At 44.4% G+C, this 17823-nt stretch overlaps 1 protein-coding gene across 7 annotated transcripts in view; it reads right to left on the bottom strand.

Moving 5' to 3' along the window:
- MRTFB (myocardin related transcription factor B) overlaps positions 1 to 17823 on the bottom strand; it is a 271910-nt gene that overhangs the window by 25081 nt on the left and 229006 nt on the right. For 6 of the 7 annotated variants that reach the window (XM_035022304.1, XM_035022303.1, XM_035022302.1 and 3 more), the window contains 5 exons: positions 13136 to 13270; positions 10538 to 10785; positions 5370 to 5502; positions 3592 to 4599; positions 1799 to 1936 (listed from right to left, as the gene is read on the bottom strand). In XM_035022304.1, coding sequence (XP_034878195.1) covers positions 1799 to 1936; positions 3592 to 4599; positions 5370 to 5502; positions 10538 to 10785; positions 13136 to 13270 — 1662 coding nt within the window. The remainder of the gene's footprint in view (positions 1 to 1798; positions 1937 to 3591; positions 4600 to 5369; positions 5503 to 10537; positions 10786 to 13135; positions 13271 to 17823) is intronic. The other variant, XM_035022307.1, reaches the window with a different exon arrangement.

The raw sequence follows: 17823 nt of genomic DNA, 5'->3' as shown, positions 1-17823 counted from the left end.
AGGCGCCCTCAATTTTCCAGTTTCTTGAACATTTCTCCAGATCCTTGTGAGGCCCCATTTAAAATCTGCCCCCTTCTGAGAAGCTAACTTCTGCTCTGTCGGTGAGCGGTGAGGATTCTCTCCTGTGGAACGACCGAGTGTGTGTTTGGCCCCCATTAGGAGCCAAAGGTTTTATGGACTTTTGCAAATGTATGGCCATAGTGTGCTTTTGCAACTGTATTTCACAGAGCTGATTTACTCGTAAAAAGATCTAATATACTTTATACCACATATTTTGAAAGAGAAAAACTTACCCCTATATTTTTGTTGTAAATATACGTATGTATTTCTCAAGCGGGAAAGTATATTTATGTGTGTGTCTATATATCCCTCCAAATGGTACCACTGCTCTGGGTGAGAAGTTCTAGAAGTAAGTGTACTCCCCTTTGAAAAAGTTGAATTTCCTTCTATTTGGTACAAGAATTTCTTCCTTTAAAATGGAATTAATGACCCTTAATTCTAGTTTTTTCAGACTAAGTGAATAAGCCCTTATTTATCTTGTCTATATCCTGTTTTTCTCTCTCCTCCCTAAAACAAACTGTCTTGACGTATGAACATTCACTAAGCTTATCACTATACTAAAATGTTATTCTGAGCCCAAAGTAAGTAATACGCAGCTATAACTCCTTGCTCACTGTGTTTCCCAGAGCAGATTCCAGAAGAGAGCACAAGTTGATGTGACTACCAATGACCCCAGGCATTGTTTTTGTCTGTTGCTCAAGTGGTCTTAGCCTAGACAGTACACACCACGTTGGGCCATGTCTACAGGTACACCTCATTATCCAAGTTCTTTTATGCTGAAGATTAAAATTCTGGGACTAATAATTCTCAAGGTTTAAAATAGTAAGACCTGGGGCAACTGGGTGGTTCAGTTGATTAAGTGTCCCGACTCTAGATTTCGGCTTAGGTCATGATCTCAGGGTTGTGAGATTGAGCCCCGTGTCGGGCTCCGCGCTGGACATGGAGCCTGCTTAAGATTCTCTCTCTCCCTCTTCCTCTGCCCCTGCACCCTCTAAAAAATAAATTAAAAAAATAAAAGAGTGAGACCTATTTTTGAGGCCTTTAAAAGTTTTCTCACAAGGAGAGATGTGCACATAGCTCCACCTACTGGATAAGAGGGAATTTTGGTAACTTTTGGGGCTTTCACATCAGAACTTTTTGGTGGGAACACATGCATAAGTTATTGAGCCCTAGACCAACACCGACATTTTAAAGACGAGGAAAATAACACTCAGAGAAAGTAAGTGAATATTGCATAAGGCCAACCATGTAGGAAGTGGGGAACCAGAATAACCAGGCCTGGGTCTTCTGGCTCTTAATCTGCAAGATGGCAAACTCTTAAATATATAAAGATCTTATTCAAGGCAAACCTTTCAGAAAGTATCTTTTTCATCTTCAAATATTTCTTCCCAGGAAACAGCACTGCCAACCCCCCCCCCAATAATTAATTTGAAATTTAAGTCCCAGAAAATCCTACACATGAGGATTAAAAACATACTTTTGAAACTTTACTTGGAAAAGGGTTAATTAACTGTTAAGATGAGCTATCTTTCAGTAATACAGAACTCTCTTCCCCAAATAACTGGGTAATCTGCAGCCAGAGGCCACGCGACCTGAGGCCCATCTGATGGGAGGCACATCACACAGAAGAACAAATAGGTGCTTCCCACGAGGAGACTGCTTTGTGGATATTGCAGGATTGCTGAGCAGATGACAGCACACATCAGCGACAGCCTGCCACCCGTTAGCCTTCACCCACCTTTCTAACTTGCTGAGGCTGACTGAGTACATGCGGCGTGAAAGTGTCTTGCTTCTGAGGTACAGTCTGGGCTAAGCCTGAGGACAGGGTGGCAGTTGCTGTCTGAGGCTGAGTCTGGATTCCTGCTTGTGCTGGAGTCTAGGAAGCAAATAAAAAATCAATTTAAATGTCAAAATCAATCTCAGAATCAAGAGTTTAGATGTGGGGGCACCTGGTTGGCTCAGTCGGAAGAGCGTGCGACTAGATCTCAGGGTCATGAGTTTGAGCCCCACGTTGCGTGTAGAGATTACTAAATATATATATATAAATTAAAAAAAGAGCTTAGATGTGGAATAACGGGTCATGTGGGGATCATATCTGAAATGAAATAAATTATTTACAGATACACACTTCATTTCATCAACACATAGATTTGAGCCTTAATTCTAAACCAGAGAGTGAAACACCAGACCAGTTGTTTTCATGCTCTGATTGTTTCTTAAGTGGCTAAGATTTTCATTTGAAAACTTTGAGAAAAGGGAAAACTGCAATAAAAGCCTACAGGAGCTCTACACATACTAGGTCAGGTGTTGTAATGACTGTAATAATTGGAAATCTCTGAGGCCCGACTGCCCAAACTCCTGCTTCTAAGCTGCAGGATGTGCTCCCTCTGGGGGCAGTCAGCCACACGCTGGGGCACACAGAAGTCCAGAATAAAACACAGTTCTTGTTCTGAGAACATCAACTCTCCTGGAAGAATTGGTTGGAAAAAAAGTGTTCAGAAGAGCTATATTACAGAGTGAGTAGACCTTCAATTTCATAGACACTGTAAAGGTTAAACAGGGGAATTAGAATTTTTGCACACGCCAAGGGCCTCGGGTCATGCTTCCTAACCCCAGGGGTATGGGACCACTCCTTTCTGCCATTAAGAGCGTCTGGGGCGTCAAAGTTGACGAGCACTGCCCCAAATGGTTTCTGTTTACTTGTGGCCCACACATTTTGTTAAAAACTATCAAAATGCCTTACATAAAAACAGCTTAAGGTCAATACACGGGTTACGTTGGCATAAAAGGAGGTTTCTTGCCTACCAGTGTTTTATCACCTCTCTCAACAACATCCTCACTCCTAGGCTTGTGGTCCCATTTGCCTTAGATGCCCAACATGCCTTTGGCATCTTCGCCTCACTCGTGTCTTTCAAGAATTACATTTAGGAGGCAGAATATAGGAGTGGGCATCAAAGTGAAAGCTCTGTAGTCAGAATTACCCAGCATCTTACCAAACCTCAGTTTCCCTATCTCAAAATGGATGTTATCACTTAAATCTTCTGGAGGAAGCGGGGACTAACGGGAGTAAGCCCTTCAAAGTACATGGGGCACCCAGCTGGCTCAGTTGGAGGGGCATGCGACTCCTGGTCTCGGGGTCGTGAGTTCGAGTCCCACATTGGGTGCAGGGATTACTTAAATAAGTAAAAAAAATAGAGTACCTGATGCTGTGCCTTGCACACAGAAAGTGCCCCGTGACACTAGCCTATTCTCATGATACTGTAACTGGTATTCAAAAACACCTGCATGTGCGATACGGTTCCCCATAAAGATAAAAGGTATGGGAAGTAGAAAAGCACCGCTTGCGTGTTTCTGTCATAGGCAAACAGTGCTAGCTATTAACATTTTGCAACTGGAATCTTCGCCCCCCCCCCCCCCCCGCCATGTCCCAGCACCCCGAAGCCTGGCGCGGAGGCATCTGTGAGAAAGCTGAGGCAAGCTTGTACTCTCGGCAGGCTGTAAGGCAAAGGAGTTAGAAGACACACTTCACACCTGGAGTTTGAGGCTGCCTACGGGGAGCTGCACTGAGGTGACACTGGAGCCCGGGATGGACAGCGGCAGCAGCAGCTGGGCCGTCTGCGTGGTCAGTAAAGCCTGAGGCCGAGCGACAAGGGCAGGCGGTGGCTGTCCCTGCGAACTCACGTAAAACTGCGGCACCACGCTCTGCGGCTCGGCCTGCGCCCCCGGGACCTCCTGCTTGATCACCACCGCCTTTTTGGCCGCCAGGGCCTGGCCCCCCGTCGCCAGGGGCTGGCCGGCCGGCGGGCCCGGCTGCCTGGGGGCGGAGCAGTCGCTGGGCGAGCTCTCGTCCTTGACGGAGCCGCCGCCGAGCTTCTGGTCTAACTTGGCTGCCGGGCCGGCCGCGGCGCCGGCCTGCGTCTCCATCGGCGGAGGCTGCCGCTGCCCTCGCTTCTCCACCTCGAGCTGCATTTTCAGAACCTCCACGAGCTTCTGCTCTTGTTCCAGTTTCCTCTTGAGCTCCTCGATCTGCTTCTCCTTCTCCTGCAGCTTGCGGTCCTTCTCAGCCGCGTCCAGTTCCAGACTCGACAGCGTGCTGCTGGTGGGGCTCGGGCTGTCGTCGGGGCCCGTGACTCGCAGAGGGGACGAGCACAGGAACTGCGCCGGCGACATCATGGTCATAATCTCGGTGAGAGTGTCCTCGGTCCCGAGACTGGACTGTTCGGAGGGGGACGGCGAGATGGGCAGAGGGGAGCTGACGGTCTCGGCGTGGGCAACGGTGCCGGTGCCGGCCGGCGGCACTTCTGCCTTGAAGGAGGAGCCCGAGCTCGTCACGGGGTTGTGCAGTGTTGTGACGGGCAGGGCCACGGTGACGTCGGGGCTACTGGTGACTATGGCGGACGCGGGCACCGCCAGGACACCCCCCGCCGTGACGCCGCTGCTGTTCATTTCCTGGTAGGGTTTCAGGCGCTCGATGAGGTCCGGTTTGGTGCCTGACACCGGAAGACCCCTTAGCTTCAGTTCTGTCTTCAGTTCTGACACCTGCAAGTACAAACAAGTCACACCTCTTCATCCGGCACTGCGACTGCTGACAAATCTCTGGGGCACTTGGACGGGAAAGGGGCCTGCGTCTGCCAGCTCCCCGTGACCACACGCTGGCAAGCAGGAGGGTTTCTCTTCCTAACCCACAGACACGCACAGCTACAGACCCCAAGCACTGCAAAGGCCAGTGATACAGCAGCGATTTATGTCCAAGCACTGAAAACCAGAAATCGTGATGATAACCGTCACACTCACTGAGTAATGACCATGTGCCAGACACTGCTGGACGTGCTTTATTCTTTCAACTCATCCGCACAGGAGGTGGGGGTATTATTATTACAATTCCGAGTTCACAGAGGACACGGGGGCAGAGAGAGGTTGATTCACTGTGGTCCGAGCTACCACAGATAACCGAAGGCTGAGCTGCGGTGGAAACCCACGCAGGCTGGCCTGGGAGATCAGATTCTTGACGGTTACATTTTTCCTGCTTCTCCCAAACTTGGCAGTGAGCAGGGAAGAAAAAAAAACCTGCCTCTGCAGTCAGGACTGGTTTGGTGTCTGCACACGGTATATGCTCAACGAATGAGAATCATTACTAGTCATTTTAAAAGAAACTTAAGGGACATAAACAGAAAGTGCCTCTACAGAGGTTATCTTATGTTGGTAAAGTCTATTGAAGAAAACTTATCTACACACACTAGACAAATCTGGCAAATCATTTACCTCTCTGTGGTACCTATGGACAAAAAAACTCTACTTGCAATTCTCACCTTTAAGTCATCCAAGCTAGAAGGCAGAGGTCCCGGCTTTCTCACAGGAGCAGATGTATTCTGTCTTGGAGGGTTAGGTGTGGTATTGTTCAGAGCTGAATTCCCACTGTTGTTATTTTTGTCGTTGAGTGGCCTTCAAAAGAACAAGAAAATGAGAGAGTTTTGATAAAATAACTTCTGAATTTGACATTGTTTCTGCTAACAATGTGACTGTTAACTCGTGAAGAGAAAAATGCCATGGTCATGGGTTGGAAGACTCAGTATTTTGAAGATATCAATCAAATTAGATCGCAGTGAAAATTCCTGCAAGTTTTGTTTGCTTGCTTGCTTGGTAGAAATTTAGAAGGTGATTCTCAGCTTTATATGGAAATACAAAGGACCAAGAAAGGCCATGGCATCCTTGAAGAAAAGCAAAGCTGGAAGAGTCGAACTACCAGATATCAAAATTCATTACAAAGCCAGTTATTAAGACAGTGTGGTGCTGGGGGCAGAACAACAAATGGCGGAGAACGGAGAATCTAGAAACAGACCCTCACATACACAGCCTCTTGAGTTATCACAAAGATAGCACTGTAGTGCAGTAGGAAAAGGGTGGTCCTTACGATAAATGGCATTGGGCCACACTGGGTATTCATACAGAACAAGATAGGACCCTTGACTGACCCCTACCTCACACCATCTCAAAAACCTAAATGTGAATTATGAAAACAGCAAAGCTTTTAGAAAGCTTAGGATAGTATCTTCATGTCCTTTGGGTAGGCAAAGATTTCTTAAGCAGGACACAAAATGCACCAAGAGGGACACCTTTTAAGAGTAAAAAGTCAGGCCACAAGAGAAGATATTTGTAATACGTATTTCTGACAAGGCCTCCTATCTAGAATATACAAAAAAGTCTTAAAATCAGTAGGAAAAAGACAAAACCCAGTGGGAAAATGGGAAGATCTTGAACAAGCATATCATAAGAAAGTATATCTGGATGGTCAATAAATCTGTGAACAAGGGCTTAGCCTCAATATATACGAGGAAAATGAAGAAAAGGCACAACAAAATAGCACTGCCTACCCAGCAGAGTACTGTATAATGACTAAGACTGTGGATACCAAGTACCCGGAACATCCCAAGCTCTCAATCACGGCTGGTGGAAGTGTGAATTGGCACGACCACTTTGGAGAACTGTTGTATGCTATCTACTAAAGAAAAACCTACGCCTATCTTTTGACCCAATGGCACTCCTAGAAGGACACCTGACAAAGACAGACATACACGAACCAAGAGACACCAGGGGAGAATGTTTATTATGGCATTATTCATACTAGCCCCAACTGGAAACAACCTAACTGTCCACCGAGAGGATGATGGGTGGGATCAATGATAGAACACTAGACAGAATAAAAATTAACTGCTGCTTTCTGCACCAGTGAAGATGAGGCTCACAAACACAACGTTGAGCAAAAGCAGCCAAACACGTATGTGTACTCTAGGACTGCATTTACGTAATGTTCAGAAACAGGCAAGACTAATCTATGGGATTCAAGTCAGGTAGCCACCGAGAGGGGACGCAAGGGGGCCTCTTGGGCATACTGATGATGTTCTATTTCTTGATTTAGGTGTTTACTTGGCCTCAATTTTCAGTTATGACTTATGGGCTTCTCTATAACCTATACTTCATTTAAAAAGGTTATTAAAGAAATGCTGGTGAAGCTGTTGTACTTCAGTACTCATTTTCCTAAACTACTTTCCATATCAAAACCAGGTCCCCGGGGCGCCTGGGTGGCTCAGATGGTTAAGCGTCTGCCTTCGGCTCAGGTCATGATCCCAGGATCCTGGGATCGAGCCCCACATCGGGCTCCTGGCTCAGTGGGGAGCCTGCTTCTCCCTCTGCCTCTCTCCCTGCTCATTCTCTCTCTCTCTCTCCCCCTATCTCTGTGTCTCAAATGAATAAATACAATCTTTAAACAACAACAACAACAACAACAACAACAACAACAAAAACCAAAAAAAACCCCCAGGTCCCCATCTGGCTTCTTCCCCCTATGCTACTCTTGGCAACAATGGCATTTCTCTTCTGGGTGGTTGAGATCTATTCGAGAAAGGTCCACATGATGGTTGATACTGTGGAGCCAATTTCATTACAGCTCCAGGCCTTATTGTTATACAAGCCTTGGTGCTGAAGCAGAGAGACTCTGGATTCCATATGCTGAAAGAGGGAGAGGTCCCCAGTTAGATGAGCTTTGTCAAGTGAGTTTTAGGAAGATTGTGTTTGAAGCCATTTCTGGCCCTGTCAACAGCTAACTCTTGACATCCTTTTTGGAGTCTCTTAAAATCTGCTTAAATTTTGTGGCAGTTAAATATTTTAAGTATTTCAGATGAGGTTTCTTGAAATTTGGATGGAATGACAAATGTTTTATGTATCATTTTTTTCCTTTCTAAAAATTCAGTTTTAAAATCTTCTATTAGAATTATGAAAACATTTAATGTAAATCAGAATTTCTCAACCTTATTTTCATTACTTTCCCTGCAAGGAGCTTTTTTAGGTTTCGTTTTTCCTGATCAACCTCCCAGTGAAATTTTAATACCACAGATGTATTGTACAATTACCTGTGTACTGTATGTCTGTGCTTTCTTAAATAAAAAGTACAAGATTCTTCCCGACCAACTTTTGCTCTCTTGTGAACAATATTATCTCCTTGAGAAGGCACGATGTAAATTAATTATTCTATTGGTACTGTCTTTTTGGCTGAGGTTCTATAATACCCTACTCGTTACTATGATTAACAGTTCAGTGTTTACTTCGACCTCTGAAATAACAAGAAGTTGATCGGGTTTCTCCCCAAATCGACAGAGAAAGGAAAGGTGGTGTGGGGGGGACCCTGCTGAATGAGATGACAGTGTAGACGAGGAACCCAAAGTTCAGACACACGAAGGGAACCTCCACCAGGGTGTGGCTACGCTGGGACCACAGCCCCGTCTCAAGGCTGCGGCTTTTCCCGAGGTACCAGAAGACTGTGTCATCAGGTAAAATCCCACTGGATGACTGCTACAAGACTTCCACATTGTTCCCTGTGCTGGAATTGTGGTGAAAAGAAACACTGTAACAGAAAACAACCGTTTCCACTTTCAAGACGTGGAAATTACACAGAAGTGATGTTCAGTCTTTGTGTGGTGAACGACTACAGAACAATGAGTGATCTTTCCTCCTCGTTCTTTTTGTGGGATGCTCTCCTTGGGTGATGGGCTTGTTGCTGCAGTGGTGGGAATGTTTGGGGTGGGGGGGCTGCAGCCTTCGTGGAAAGACAAGGAACTGTGAGAGACCAGATCCTCAACACCCTCCGATGTACTCTTCCCATCTACAGACCGGCCCCACACAATTTCTTTCATTACAGAAAAGACTATTTCATCGATGGCGCAGCAAAACAATCCCTTTATGGGATTTTCAGGTTAACAGGTTTCCTTGCCTGGGAGTAGGGTCAGTCATTTCAGCTCTTCCTGGAGTTACTGAGGAGGAGGGTGCGTCACGTGCTCAGCACGCCGCTTGGTGCATCGTAAGGCACACGGAGATGGGGGCCAGGGTTCGAGCTCGCTTCCCTGGTGCCTGTTGCCAGAGGAGGGGTCAGGGGAGGACGCCTCCCTCAGGCCTGGACAAAGCTGTGAAGCAGCGGCCGTTTGCCTCTGATACTCTTCCAATTCTCTTTGGTCTTCCCTGGTTCCCTTCCAATGTCAACATCTCACTCAGGCCTGCCTGCTCTTAAAATACTAACAGGCTACACAAATTCTTTCTTCCTCTCTGCGCCCTGATGTTTTAGACTGAAGTACTTTACAGTAAGGTCTGAATGACTAATAGGTCTAATCTTCTTCGAGATATCAGGATCTTAAAAGAAAAAAGTGAACTGATAATCGTTAGCATATGAGGAGATGGTTCTTAACAGAGGAGCTTTTTAGTGGGTCTTACTCCTTTTCTACTCCTAGAAAATAGGACTCCCTATGGAGGAATGCTTAGCATACGTATAGACAACAAGAGTCAAGTTCCTACAGATCATAAACTGAGTGGCTTGATCTCCGAAAAAATTTTTTCTTCTAATGAAATTTTGCATCTTTTTTTTTAAGTTTCTTTCTGTGAGTTGAGTGTAAATACCCCTTTCTCCTGAAAGCTGAGGGAAATGAAAGATAGGTTTTTTGCATTTTTATCTATGTTTCCCAGAAAATGCATACTGAGGATGGCTATCTAGAAATTTCTTTTAGCACATAATTAGAATTTGCAGTGGATGTCTTGCTACGGATTCAGTCTCGGAAGCTGGTGGAACTCACTTCCTTCTGTCCCTCCCAACTGGGCTCAGACTCTGGAAACGTGTTCCTTCTCCACAGTTGTTGGTCACCAAGACCTTTAGTTGTCTTTGAAACATCTCTCATCTGTTCCTTCCTTCCCGTTATCAACACCCTTTCATCTTCTCACATCTACTTTGTTGTGAAATTCCTGTTTTTCCTATTTCCAGACTCCCCTTCATGACCAGCATCAAACTGTTCTTTCTCGCGCTTTGATTCCACCATGACAGCCTTCTGAATCACCTGCCACATCAAGATTCAAGGCTGCCTGGCTGCAAGTTCCTCCAGACAGTGGCTCAACTCAGTTTTGTCTTCTCCTTTTTTATTCAGGCTATTTTTCTCATCATCCAATAACTAGGCACCGCCCACTCCTTCCTCTGTTCTTGCACCAAGATCATCCCCCTTGGCCTGAAAGGGCCCTTCCCTAGTTTCAGGCTCTTTCCCATGTAAATATCCCGCCTTTTTCATAAAGCTTTCCTCGACCACTCCGGCTTCTACACTCATCTGTCTTTTTTTTTTTTTAACCGTTCATAACAGGTCTTACACTTTGTATGCCTTTACCATAGCATCTAATGCTACTTGGGTGAATAACAGGCCAATCTTTCCTGGGTGAGTTATTGTGAAAAGTCACCTCTAACTTGAAAGGTTCGGAACGGATTTCAGAGGACAGAAACTGGGCTGGCATGCAGGCTGCTCTCACGGGGACCAGGGCGAGCCACTGGCTGCTAAGCTCTGGTGACACGAGGCGCCAGTCAATCCCAACGGCCAACCTTTGGAAACGAGTGGTGCCCGTGAAAGGAGCGGGGTACAAGGCACTGTTGGCAGCGCGCGCGGCCCCTGCCCCGTACTTGAGTGGCGCCGGCAGGATGGTCTGGTAGTTGTAGTGCTGTTGTTGCTGGCTCAGGATCTGCAGCTGCAGGAAGAGCTGCTGCTGCTGAAGCAGCCGGGCGTAGTTGGAGTCCATCTGCGGCTCGTTCTTCTCCCCTTTCTGATCGGGGGGGATGTACTGGTGGTACTTCAGCTTCTTTACCCGGGGCTTGGGGTCTTTGCACTTCTTGCTGCGGTGTTTGTCGTTGGGATTCTTGGGATGGCTTTGCTGTTTTCGAGAAAAAGAGAAGAACGTTTTTAGACATGCTGTCACAGGCGGCCTGTTCCACTGTGTGCGCAAAGGACCGGAGAGAAAGACCTGAGGTGCGCCTCAGCAGCCGGGGTGGCCGCCAGGGAAAGCGAAAGACTAAATACGTACCCAGAGCGAGGAAAACGTGTGTACACTTCCCCTGACCAAGAAATCTGGCCCCTAAGAACTTACCTTCTCCTGCTGCCTTGTTCCCTTAGAGTAAGGGAAGGATATGCAGCTCGGCATTATCTATTCACGTTCAACAGTTACTCTGGGTGTCTTGTGTAGACACACTTTGAAGGGCTTACACATAGTATCTCCTAGTGAAAAGAGGCTGCGTGCTCAAGATACAAATGGGAGAAGTTGTGAAGGATACTTCACTATAACTGTGTACTATTTTATAGTCATTAAAAACATATTCTTTAGAGGATATGTACAAACAGAAAAATGCTTCTTATGGAATAGAGCAGACTATAAAGTTATGTATTTCTTTTTTTAAAAAAAAAATTTTTTAAGGGGGGAGGGGAGTGGCAGAGGGAGAGAGAGAGAGAGAATCTTAAGCAGGCTCCATGCAGGGCTCAATCTCATGACCCTGGGATCATGACCTGAGCCAAAGTCAAGAGTCGGACACTTAACCAACTGAGCTACCCAGGTGCCCCTCAAGTTATGTATTTCTAAGGAAAATACACATAAAATACTGCAGTCTCACAGTTTAATCAATTCACCATCATCTGCTTATTGTGCTATCAATAACAGATTTTATTCCTGGTCTTTTCAAAGTGATTACAACAATGGATGGGGTCTCGGTTCCAGAGGTTGCACTCTGTTATGTAATGATAAAACCATGGACTTGGCCGATCAGGAAGGTGCCTACGGGAAAAGGGAGGGGGACAGGCACATACTAACCAGGGTTACCTTTCATTGGCACATTCTCTCATGAAGTGAGTGTGGGGAACAGCTTTCCTCACAGAAAAACCCCACGAGCTGCGGTCTGTTTCCTCTCCTAGCACAGTCCTAGGATCCCCGATCCAGCCTCTGAATCTCACATTCTTCACCAATGCCTCTTGCCCTAGAATCAAAGCCCTCCTTAAAGAGAAGCTAGTGAAGAGGAGAAATCCAGAGGACAGGAGAGCTGAGAACTCAGCATCCTCAGGCACGGATGGGTCGGCATCCAAACTGTCTCTGCCATTTGTGGTACATGCTTGGAGGTGTGGGCAGAGCAGGAGAGCTGATGTTATTAGCTCAGCTGCCACGTGCCACACTCTGGAATTTCTGGCTCCAATACTAAGTGATGGAAGATGGTGAGATACACTGATTTGTGCCCCGAGGCCACAGACACTGGGTTGCACGGACACAGAGAGGCTGGAGTAGAAAGAGAGTCTTCTCTGCAGGAGGGGCGAGGACCATGAGAGCACCAGAGTGGGGAAGGAAGTGAGGAATCTGGGGAGGCAGAAAGAAGGCCTGCCTGCCCTTGGAGAGCCTGGATCCTTCCCAGCCTCGTTACTTCTTCCGGCCTCACTTCTGGAAGGTGCCGGGAGGGTTGGCTAGCTCTCCAGAGTCCTTTTTCAGTTCTGAAAGTTTGACATCAGTGTTCTGCTACATCTGGCAAAGCCATATCTGAAATGATGACACTATTCCTCTATCACCCCCCGCCCCTTTATCTAGCAGTTCTAAATACACTTAAAAAAAAAAAACCTTTAAAAGTATACTATATGTTACGGATTTTGATCTTCCTTGGGGCTTGTTCTAACTGGATTATTTGCACCCAGTAAAATGTAGGGAACGGTGCCACCAATCTGCAGCTTATCTGGAGAACAAACCAAGCTTCGACAGGCCAGATCTGCTAAATCAAAAAACGGAGCCGCTTGTCTAAAGCCTTTAACCTGTTGTAATATATCTGGAACAGTGCTGAGCCTGACCTTGTGTATAAAGTCCAAAATTATGTTACCATTAAAGACATCTGTTTGTGAGGCTCCTGACTCCCCAGCGTTGTGCTACAGCGGCCCCATCTCACTCCACTCCCAGTGTTTCTTTCATCTTGGCAGCCTGGATGGTGGCAGAATTGGGAACTGCTGATAAAATGTATCCTAAAGCCTTTCTGCAGGGTTCCGGGAGTTTCATGGAGACCAAAGTTTGTGCGGTTCTTCTGTGACTGGAGAACAACAGGGCATTTGTTGAAGGTGGTAGTTTCCAAGACTGGGGCGTGATCTAGCAAGTCTGCCTGTGGTTTTGGTTTCAAGTCTTCAGACTGAAAGCCAGGCTGGGCAATGTAGACTTGTGCCTTTGTGTCGGTAAAGACCTCAAACCAGCGTGTGTGCAGGGAACCCACCTTTACCAGCGCTGGCACAGGCTTTGCTGAGGACACAGTGTTCGTGGGGATGACAGGAGCTGTGGACCTGGTGGGGGGCTGATCCGTAGTAGGAGTTTTCAAGAATTCAGGAACTGCTGGGGACACTGAAGTAAACTGATGGAAAAGGCAGAAAGGGAACAAGTAGGTGAACTCAATGACATAAAATTAGAAAAACCAGAATTAGAAGGGAATGACCTCATTTTTTTTTTTTTTTTAAGTCTACTAGAAAAGAAACAAAAGAAAAATATACTATGATGTCTGAGACCCAGATGGTGGAATAACATGCTTTACCTCCATGGAGCCAATTAGTTAGTCTTTGCCCCAACAGCAATGAAAAGCTAAAGCTAAATAAGGCTCGACTGACTCCACCCTAGTAGTGTTTTCTCAGAAATATGGTCAGAACCGCCCTGTTTTGGCAGAAGAAAAGTCCCAAGGCTCTGTAAAAATGATCAAAACAATATATGACACTCGTAAGGTTCTCTTGCTGTATAGATCACAGTAATAATCCTGGTGAATTCAAATGTGATCATTAGTCTTTGTTACAGGGTCTGATCAATCCTCTCCTGCATACCCTGGATCCAGGGCCTGGCAGCATGTGGGTAAGAAAGTTCCCATTCCTTGGAGGCCCACTCCACGTACGGGTCCTTAACTGTGCTTTATAGCTTATGTCCCCGTGTCCAAGCCTGACTGGTACTCTCCTTAGCCATTTCCACCCCCCCCATTTCCTGCAAGAGGAGGGCACCTGCTGAATGTATTCCGGTAATATCGACTTGTTTCACTGATGGCGACCCTCACACCTAAAGCAAGAAGCTAGTTTGTTACCAAGGCCAAATAAGCAACCCCGAAACCTCAATTTGGAGTCACGTATTAACAAAGGAAGCAACCTACGGAAGGCCTTGATAGCTTTTATCAACAACCTAACAACCCATTTCCACTAACAATCTACTTTAAGTAGATTTTAAGTATTCACTTACCGGAAAGAGATCTTCCTATTATAACGGATCAGTTCAATGTTGCGCAGTGATTCCCACATGGACTTTACTATTACCAGACTTGTTTTAAGGAAACTTTATCCCTTCTTCCTCTATCCCTTCCACTCCCCCACGTAACTCTCGAATTCATTACAAGAATCAAAGTCAGTTCTTTTGCTGATGTATTTGGGTTTAAGAATAGCACACTGTATTTTTCCTCCTTAAAATAAATGACCTGAGAACTCAGACGCTATTTAGCAGCAAGAAATATGAAGCTTGGCAGATACTAGTTACTCAATAAATATTTGTGTAATGGGTGAATGGAAATTCCTTGTGGCTTTACTCATGCGGGGTGAGACTCTCAAGGCCAGCTGGGACTGTGAGTATGTGTGTGGGTGTGCAGTGAACTGTGCTCACCCATGTGGGCTCTTTCCCCGAGCTCGCTTTTCCTTTTTGCCACTGATTTCAGCTTTTAAGTAATTATAAACTAACAGTGTTGACAATAAAAAGACTTGACTTTTTAAAGATGGCTACACAGTAGCCCCCTCAGCCATGGTTTATCGTACTTTCAGGGACCCATGAGCATCTGCGGTCCTGAAGCAGATGACCCTCCTCTGACATACGGTCACAAGATCAACAGCAGCTTAAGGCTACGTCACATGCCTATGTCGTTCACCTCACTTCATCTCATCACGTAGGCACTGTATCCTCTCTGTCATCACAAGACAAAGTAGGGCGAGTATAGTATGGTAAAGATATTTTGAGAGTGAAAGACCACATTCACATAACTTTTATTCCACTATATTGTTAGAACTGCCCTATTTTGTTATTATAGTTGTTAATCTCTTACTGTGCCTAATTTATAAAGAGAACTTTACAGTGGTCGGTACATACAGGAAAAAAACCGTTTACACAGTGCTGGGTACTATCTGTGGTTTCAGGCATCCCCTGGGGGTCTGGAAATGCATCCCCTGTGGATAAGGGGAGACTACTGTACTCAATTTCATTCAGACACATGAAAGAAAGGGCCTTATCCAAGAGTCTTGACACCTGTGTTCCAGGCTGACTTCTGCCCCCAAAAGGCCCAGAGCCAGCCGCCTGAAGTGGAAGGTCAAGGCCAGCTAATCACTGCTTTAAAGGATGTGGTTTTATTTGTTTCTCTTACACTTTGCACATTTTCTGGAAGTGAGGATATTTATCTCCGGGTCAATTTTCACACAGGGAAAAACATTCCTTGGCTGTTAAATAACTGGCATATGAAGAAGAACCACATATTTGAATATATATATTTATATCTATGAGAAATAAATATATATATAGATCTTTCCTTGCAGATAAATTCTACTAACCTGGCAAGCTATTTTACCAGTCCAGCCCCCACTGACTGATATGATAGCAATGATGCATTTGCGAGCAGTCAGTGTTAATAATCTGAAAAATAATCCAGAAGTATGAATGTGGTATTAATTATAATATGTATGAAAATGATTCTCCTGTATTTCTAGACCTTGCCTAGGTGACCTCAGCCTTGATTACTGATACTCTCATCTTATTAGATCTTTTGGTATTTCAGTGTGACTTTGCTACCCAGAAAACCACAGACCCCAGTGAAACACAAGAATAACCCCACTGAGATACAGTGATTATTAATATTACCTACTCTGAAGATAAATTCTGGTTAAAAAGGGAGAAATGTCTAAACACTTCTTTACATTTTGCCAGTCTTTTTTATGTGCTTTAGAAACGACCCCTCAAACCACCTTTACATTCTACCTAGATGTGAGGGTCCTGGTGGCTAGAGTTACAAAAAAAAAAAAAATCTAAATATCAGTACTTCTGAAAGGATAGTATTCCAAAAAGGATGAAAAGAATATCCAAGCCATAAAGGATATTACACTTATTTTATTCCACAGTAAAGTGAGCAATATGTTAAAATCTTAAAAGAATGCTTTAAAAATGTTTAAATTTCCACTGAGACCTAAGTTCACCTTTTGTACTTTAAAAATTTCATCTCAAAATGACTCAGAATCTTTTCTCCAAGAAAACAAAAAAGCTGCAAATTTTGTTTTGTTTTATTGAATCTTGACCGCTGTTCCCAAGCTACAGGTCTCATGACCTCCAATTCTTCAACTGTCATCACGACACCATGACAAGAAATGTCAGAAAGACATTGCTGTCTAATGATGAATATTTAGGCTGTAAATAAAACTGAAGAAGAAAGCACTTTGAACCTTAAAGACTGACTGTTCTCTTCTTAGAAATTGTTAAGGGAAAATTCTGCTACAAAGACAAAAATAAGTCAGAGTAAACGTTTAAGCTGATTAAAATTTTATAATGTATCAGGTGTCTACATCCATTCCTTCCGTAAAGATAATACACTTGTCAGGGACCAATCACTGTTCTCTGGTAAGTTCCTTTTTAATTAGATTTCTTTATGTGATCTAGAGGGCAGAAATTAGATATTTAAAAACAAAGCTTTTTTTGGTACTGTAGATTTTAAATCTAAAATAAATGTGTTTTTAATTTAGGATGCAGCAGAGATCTTAATTAAGATGGGAATATGCAAATAAGAAATTCAAAATGTAATTATTCTTTAAATATTGTTTCCATATTCCAATTCCCAGACAAATAAAATGGATACTAGTATGAATGAGCTGAATACAAATCAAAAACACATGCTTTGTATATTTAATAAATGGATCTTTTATGTAAATTCTAGTTTTGTTAAAATCTATCACTTAGCATTGACCACTCTGTTTATGTAATGCACAGTTAAAAGTTTAGGCATTTCATTTTTAGTACAAGTAGCTGGACATTAAATTAATCTTTTGGCACAACATCTGGTGGACATTTAGCTGGTACTTGATGACCTGATTAGTAGTGAGGATTTGCATGTGTCCCTCATTTAAAAAATCTATTATTTAAAAAAATTGTGGTAAAATATATTTAACATAAAAGTTACCATTTAAACCATTTCAAAGCGTGTAATTCTATGCATTACGCACATTCCCATTGTGCTCTGTCACTAACATCCGTCTCGAAAACTTTTTCATCTTCCCAAACTGAAACTCTCTATCTGTTAAACAACAGTTCCCCATCCTGGCCTCCCAGCAGCCCCTGGCAACTACTATGTATGAGCTGACTGTATGAGTGTGACAAGTCTGGGAAGCTCATAATAGTGGAATCACACAACATTTTTCCTTTTGTGTCTGGCTTATTTCACTTAGCGTAATGTCCTCAAGGTGCATCCATGTTGTAGTGTGGGTCAGAATCTCCTTCTTTTTTAAGGCTGAATAATATTCTATCATATGGATGTACCACGTTTTGTTTAGCCATTCATTTGTCAGTGGACACAGGGCTGCTTCTACCTTCGGCTTTGTGCATAATGGTGCTCTGAACACGGCCGTACAAATACCTGCTCCAGTCCCTGCTTTTAAAGCTTGAAGGCGTGTACCCAGAAGGGGAATTTCTGATCACATGATAATTCTAGTTTTAGCTCTTTGAGAGAAGCACCATACCATTCGCTATAGTGATTGCACCATTTCACAATCCTACCAAGAGGGTAGAAGGATTCCAATTTCTTCACATCCTTACCAACGCTTGTTAATTTTGTTCTTGGTTAGTAGCCATTCTAATGGTGTGAGGTGCTATCTCACTGTGGTTTTGATTTGCATTTCTCTAGTGACTCGTGCTGTT

The sequence above is a fragment of the Mirounga leonina genome, unplaced genomic scaffold (genome assembly GCF_011800145.1).
Source record: "Mirounga leonina isolate KUSES-001 unplaced genomic scaffold, KU_Mleo_1.0 Mir_175, whole genome shotgun sequence".
Classification (NCBI taxonomy): Eukaryota; Metazoa; Chordata; class Mammalia; order Carnivora; family Phocidae; genus Mirounga; species Mirounga leonina.
The sequence above is the reverse complement of the archived record's forward strand: the minus strand, read 5'-3'. Positions and strand labels throughout refer to the sequence as shown.